Source organism: Salvelinus sp. IW2-2015, unplaced genomic scaffold, assembly GCF_002910315.2.
Source record: "Salvelinus sp. IW2-2015 unplaced genomic scaffold, ASM291031v2 Un_scaffold6198, whole genome shotgun sequence".
Classification (NCBI taxonomy): Eukaryota; Metazoa; Chordata; class Actinopteri; order Salmoniformes; family Salmonidae; genus Salvelinus; species Salvelinus sp. IW2-2015.
Window position 1 is genome coordinate 36,886 of NW_019947461.1, and position 7,252 is coordinate 44,137.

At 51.3% G+C, this 7,252-nt stretch overlaps 1 protein-coding gene across 1 annotated transcript; it reads right to left on the reverse strand.

The window, feature by feature from the left end:
* Positions 1 to 4,100: 4,100 nt before the first annotated feature.
* Positions 4,101 to 5,848, reverse strand: LOC112078755 (PH-interacting protein). Its single transcript, XM_024144893.2, has 2 exons — positions 5,702 to 5,848; positions 4,101 to 5,574 (listed from the first exon to the last, which is right to left on the reverse strand). Exon 2 carries the CDS (start codon positions 5,393 to 5,395, stop codon positions 4,862 to 4,864), a length of 534 nt encoding a protein of 177 aa, XP_024000661.2. The 5' UTR covers positions 5,396 to 5,574; positions 5,702 to 5,848; the 3' UTR covers positions 4,101 to 4,861.
* Positions 5,849 to 7,252: the final 1,404 nt, after the last annotated feature.

The window sequence follows — 7,252 nt, forward strand, 5'->3', positions numbered from 1 at the left end:
CCCATAATAACCATAATCCCTGAGAAAGAAACGCCAGAGATCTGGAAGCACCCATTTATTTCCTTAAAATATCGTCATGGTAACTAACAGACACCAAGACTCCTACACATAAACATTCTACAATATTTGTTGTTGTTGTATTATCTTTCTGTTTTATATAAAAGTAATACAACTAACAAAGACAAGTCCCCGTCCCTCCTCGCCTGTTCTCGGGGGTAGAGACCCACAGCGCCTCCCATCAGGTCAATCGGACATAGCAACAAACATCAGCATCAAACATCATGGGATCACATGAAGGTTTACCAGCACGGAGAGGAGAAGGGAAGAGGGGAGTGTGGACAGACATCAAACTCATGGGATCACATGAAGGTTCACCAGCACGGAGAGGAGAAGGAGAGAGGGGAGTGGTGGACAGACATAACACTCATCGGCATCACATGCAGGTCCCTAAAGATCAAAACCCCCCTCAGGGTGCGACAACAAAAAATATTTTAAAAAAATAAAACCTAGTGCTAGACAACGTGCGGCGTCCACGTTTTCCCTCATTGATAAAAAAAAATCGGGGGCAGAATACTTTGTTATTTGGCGGCGCATGGCCAAGGTTGTTTGTAGGTACACATAAATGAATTATAATTATTTGCTTTATTTTATGGTATTTTAGAGGTTATTGGTGTAAATAGGGCTTTTTGTTATCTGCAAACAAACAACTTCTTCTCTTTCTCTTACTTCTCTTTCTCTCTTGTCTGACTTCCTTCTGCCCTTCTTTCCTTCTTTCTCTGCTTTTTCCTCTCTTTCTTCTTTCTGTCTTCTGCTCTCTCTCTGCTTTTTCTTCTCTTCTTCTGATGATTTTGGGGTTTTTTCTTCTCAAGAAACCCCAGGCTATGGTGGGGGGGGGTTTAGACAGGGTATTTGAGACATTCATTAAGCCCTGATCTGGATCGCAGTGCAACAGAATAAGAAAATTAAAACAATATCTGCATAAAAACAAACAATGCTTGAAACCGGGACCAGAGAGACTGAAGTGTGTGTGACAAAGAGAGATACAGAGAGACCGACAGAAAGAGACACAGAGAGACATAGAGACAGACAGACCGACAGAGAGAGACACAGAGAGACATAGAGACAGACAGACTGACAGAGAGAGAGACATAGAGACAGACAAAGAGACAGACAGAGAGAGACATAGAGACAGACAAAGAGACAGACAGAGAGAGACACAGACAGAGAGAGAGGAGAGGGAGACAGTATCCAGGAGAGGGGGACAGTATCCAGGAGAGGGGGACAGTATCAAGGAGAGGGGGACAGTATCCAGGAGAGGGAGACAGTCATCAAGAGAGGGGGAACAGTAATCCAGGAGAGGGAGACAGTATCCAGGAGAGGAGACAGTATCCAGGAGAGGGGGACAGTATCAAGGAGAGGGGACAGTATCCAGAGAGAGGGAGACAGTATCCAGGAGAGGGAGACAGTATCCAGGAGAGGAGAACAGTATCAGGAGAGGGCAGCACGAGAGGGGACAGTATCCAGGAGAGGGGGACAGTATCAAGGAGAGGGGGACAAGTAATCCAGGAGAGGGAGACAGTATCCAGGGAGAGGAGACAGTATCCAGAGAGGGGACAGTATCCAGGAGAGGAGACAGTATCCGAGGAGAGGGAGACAGTATCCAGGAGAGGGGGACAGTATCCAGGAGAGGGGACAGTATCCAGGAGAGGGGAGACAGTATCCAGGAGAGGGAGACAGTATCCAGGAGAGGGAGACAGTATCCAGGAGAGGGGACAGTATCCAGGAGAGGGAGACAGTATCCAGGAGAGGGGAGACAGTATCCAGAAGAGGGGGACAGTATCCAGGAGAGGGGGACAGTATCCAGAGAGGGGACAGTACCAGGAGGGGAGATATCCAGAGAGAGAATATCCAGGAGAGGGGACAGTATCCAGGGAGAGGGGACAGTATCCAGGAGAGGGGACAAGTATCCAGGAGAGGGGACAGTATCCAGGAAGGGGGACAGTATCCAGGAGAGGGGGACAGTAATCCAGGAAGAGGGAGACAGTATCCAGGGAGAGGGAGACAGTATCCAGAGAGGGGACGTGAGTATCCAGGAGAGGGAGACAGTATCCAGGAGAGGGGACAGTATCCAGGAGAGGGAGACAGTATCAGGAGAGGGACAGTATCCAGGAGAGGAGGGACAGATCCAGGAGAGGGAGGACAGTATCAGGAAGGGGGACAGTATCCAGGAGAGGGAGACAGTATCCAGGAGAGGGAGACTAAGTATCCAGGAGAGGGAGACAGTATCCAGGAGAGGGGACAGTATCCAGGAGAGGGGTACAGTATCCAGGAGAGGGGAGACCGTATCCAGGAGAGGGGGACAGTATCCAGGAGAGGGGACAGTATCCAGGAGAGGGACAGTATCAGAGAGGAGACAGTATCAGAGCAGGTATCCAGAGGGGAGACAGTATCCAGAGTATCAGGAGGGGAGACAGTATCCAGGAGAGGGGAGACAGTATCCAGGAGAGGGAGACAGTTTCCAAGCCACATCAGAACAAACACATAATCTGGGGTTAGGAATCCTTCTCCAGTCCATTTCTGTTTCAGTCCAGTTTAATCGGGTTAGATCCCGTTTCATCTAGTCTGTGTCTGGTTTTATCCGGTTTGGGTCAGGCCTGTGAAAGTCAGGAGCATTCATGATCCAGACGGTAGGACTGCATGTGCTTCGATCACCATAGAAACAGACATTTGAAATACATTGAAAAGGATTCATGAAAATGATACAATGTGTCTAACTCCCAGCTGAACAACGGGGTTAGAGAGCCCCACCTGGACTAGCCTGGGTACCAGTCTGAGCCATCATGCTACTCGTTGCATCTCATAGTCATGCCAAGGAGTTGACAACACAAACAGATCTGAGACCAGGCAACAGCAACAATATCTGGGCTATAATATTGGTGTTTACGTCTCATCAAGAACACACCTCTGATATCAACATACACCAAACTCTATGATGCCACTGGTTGTACACACACACACACACACACACACAACACACACACACACACACACACACACCACAAACACACACACAACACACACACACACACCCTTCAGTCTGCTCTGTCTGGACAGAACCCCAGGATACACATCCTGCAGACACTGTATCAACATTTCAAACACTCTACAAAACCAGGAGAAGCGAATAAACAGAGACCGGAATATGGTCGGAATACGGTCGGAAACGGTTGGGCTACGGTCAGAACACGGTCGAACACGGTCGGAACACGGTGGGCTACGGTCGGAACACAGGTCGGAACACGGTCGGAACACGGTCGGGTCTGGTCGGAACACGGTCAATACGGTCGGAACACGGTCGGAACACGTCGGAACACGTCGGGCACGGTCGGAACACGGTCGGAACACGGTCGGCTACGGTCGGAACACGGTCGAACACGGTCGGGCTACGGTCGGAACACGGTCGGAACACGGCGGCTACGTCGGAACACGGTCGGGCTACGGTCGGGCTACGGTCAGAACACGGTCGGAACACGGTCGGGCTACGGTCAGAACACAGTCGGGCTACGGTCGGAACACGGTCGGAATACGGTCAGAACACGTCGGGCTACGGTCGGGCTACGTCAGAACACGGTCGGGCTACGGTCAGAACACGGTCGGCACGTCGGGCTACGGTCAGAACACGGTCGGGCTACGGTCAGAACACGGTCGGGCTACGGTCAGAATACGGTCGGGCTACCGGTCAGAACACGGTCGGGTACAGGTCGGAACACGGTCGGAATACGGTCAGAACACGGTCGGGCTACCGGTCAGAACACGGTCGAATACCGTCGGAACACGGTCGGAATACGGTCGGAACACGGTCGGAACACGGTCGGGCTACGGTCAGAACACGGTCGGCTACGGTCAGAACACGGTCGGGCTACGGTCAGAATACGGTCGGTACACGGCGGGCTACGGTCAGAACACGGTCGGAATACGGTCAGAACACGGTCGCGGCTACGGTCAGAACACGGTCGGTACACGGTCAGAACACGGTCGGAATACGATCAGAACACGGTCGGGCTACGTGGGAAACGGTCGGAATACGGCGGGCTACGGTCAGAACACGGTCGGGCTACGGTCAGAATACGGTCGGTACACTCGGGCTACGGTCAGAACACGGTCGGAACACGGTCAGAACACGGTCGGGCTACGGTCAGAACACGGTCAGAAACGGTCGGAACACGGTCGGAACACGGTCAGAACACGGTCGCGGCTACGGTCAGAATACGGTCAGAACACGGTCGGAACACGGTCGGGCTACGGTCAGAACAGGGTCGGGCTACGGTCAGAACACGGTCAGAACAGGGTCGGGCTACGGTCAGAACACGGTCGGGCTACGGTCAGAACACGGTCAGAACACGGTCGAACACGAAACACAGGAAGCGTTCCCTCAGAGACACACTGCATGATCATGTGGTTCTGAGGTCAGGAGACGGTCCAAACCCCACAGGAGAGAAAGTACTCGTGGGATACGTCCTCCAAGGACCAATGAGAGAGGAGTCTCAGCGTCGTCTATGGGAGGGGGAGTGCTCTCCCATAAACCCACACACACAGGACGGGGATAGACCAAGAGCAGCCTTCTCCCCCCAGCGCCCCAGGGYGGCCTCTGCTCTCCTACCAATGAGCTCACAGCTGCGTGGCATAGTCGGCCAGTCTAACCAATCACCTCTTCTCCTCTGGTCTGTACGTGAGAGGGGTCTGGTTGTCTTGGTTACCAGTCCATTGTAATGACTGCGTTGTTGTCTTGGCTTCCGGCCCATAATAATAAAGGCGTGGTTTGGTGTTTGTTGTGTTTACCAGGTGTGGTTGGTTGCAGTGGTTACCAGCCGATGAGGTTGGCCTTGGCCTTCTCTGTGAGCTTGCGGACACGCCCCTTGGAGGAAGTGCCGAAGGTGAGGGAGGAGTCTTCAAACAGGAGCTGTCCCTCCTCCTCCTCCTCCGTGTAGCATGCCGTCCGCCGCCCCTGGTTACGCGTACGCATCGAACCCGCCGACCCATCCCCTTCCTGTCCCAGCTCCTCCCCTTCCTTCACATTGATGATTTCGTCATCCACTGGCGAGTCCCTCACGCGCCGCGATTGTTGCAGAGCCTGGGCGGGAGGAGTGGTCTCGTCATTGATGCGCCGACTGCTCCTCCTCAGTGGGGAAGGGTCAGGGCTAGAAGGGGGAGGGACTTCTTCTGTCCTAATGAGTCTCGGCCTACCGCGTCGGCGTAGCGTTCCTGGAAGTCCCGCCCCTAAGTCTGACAGCCCGGTCGATTCCTGGGCGGAGGATGAAGTCCCACCCTCGTCGCCCGTGGATTGGTCAAGCTCGTCCTCGGGGGTGGAGCTTTGCCAGAGACCCCTCCTCCTCATGACCTCTACTTCCTGTTTGGACTTCCTGCCAGGTGGGCGACCCCTGGGGGCGGGGCTGGGGTCAGGAGTCACCGCTCTAGGTCTCTGCCCTCTACGCCCTGTGAGCAAGCCCGCTGTCACCTGACTCCTGTGACCATTCAGGTGGACAGTAGCCTGGGGGGAGAGGCTACGAGGAGAGGCTGGGGGGAGGGAGGGAGGGAGAGAGAACGTGAGTTGATGAAGCAGTGGTAGTGCATGTCCTATATAAGACCAAATGATTGCAAATCAATCAAATCAACAAATCAACCAATCAGAGCGGAATCGTACCGGGTGTGTGTTGTACGGGGGTTCTTAGTTTCCGCCGAATGCTCCCACCGCTGCCGTCGGCTCTCAGGGTCAGTCTAGAACGCTCAGCAACACTGGGAGATGAACTGGAGTTATGACCACGCAACGACCAGGAAGACGACTCTACTGAGAGAGAGAGAGAGAGAGACAGAGAGACACAACACAGAGTAAGAGACACAGAGAGAGAGAGAGAGAAACGAGAGAGGGGAGACACACAAGTGAGAGACACAAAGAGAGAGAGAGAGAGTGGGATAAGACCAGAAGTTCTACAAAGTGTATTGAAAGTGGTTAGTAGGGGAAAACATATTGATAATAATTAAATCCTATGATACTGGCATATTGCAGCATTAACACATTGACGAAGAAAATAACAGAATTCTAACCAGGCCTTCGCCCAGGTTAATGCCAAGATCTGAAAGCCTGCCTCTTCAATATGTACATCAACGATTGGCCACGTGATTCTAGACAATCCTCAGCCCCCTGGTATTAGTCTCCACAATGCCAGAGGTTGAAATGCCTACTCTTCGCAGATGACCTATTGCCTGCCTGTCACCCAGCAGCACATGGCTACAGCAGAGCATGGACTGCTAGAACCTGCCAGGAACCTAGGCCCTGCAGTAAAACCCCAAAAATACTAAATAATAAAATAATGATTTTGCCAGAGAAGGATCCCGATCTCAGGGAATTAAGACCCAAATTTCTCAACTGGTACAAAATATATCAGAAAGTTCGGAAGTTTACATACACCTTAGCGAAATACATTTAAAATCAGTTTTTCACAATTCCTGACATTTAATTCTAAGTACAAATTCCCTGGCTTAGGTCAGTTAGGATTCACCATGTTTTTTTAAGAATGTGAAATGTCCGAATAAATAGTAGAGAGAATTATTTCTTTAAGCTTTTATTTCTTTCATCACATTCCCAGTGGGATCAGAAGTTTACATACACTCAATTAGTATTTGGTAGCATTGTTGCTTTAATTGGGTCAACTGGTACGGTGTTGGCAAGCTTGTCCCACAAAAGTTGGTAAGTATTTGGATGATTGGCCCATTCCTCCTGACAGAGCTGGTGGTAACTGAGTCAGTTTGTAGGCCTCCTTGCTCGCACACGCCTTTTCAGTTCTACCCACAAATTTCTTATAAGATTGAGGTCAGGGCTTTGTGATGGCCACTCCAATACCTTGACTTTGTTGTCCTTAAGCCATTTTGCCAACAACTTTGGAAGTTATGCTTGGGGTCATTGTCCACTTGGAAGACCCTTTGCGACAAGACTTTAAACTTCCTGACTGATGTCTTTGAGATGTTGCTTCAATATGTCCACATAATTTTTCCTCCCTCATGATGCCATCATTTTGTGAAGTGCACCAGTTCCCTCCAACAGACACTCTTTTTTTCTTTTCCCTTTTCTTTTCCTTTTTTTTTTTTCCTTTTTTTTTTTTCCATGCCAGCAAACACCACCACAACATGATGGTTGCCACCCCCGTGCTTCACGGTTGCGGATGGTGTTCTTCGCGCTTGCAAGCCTCTCCCCTTT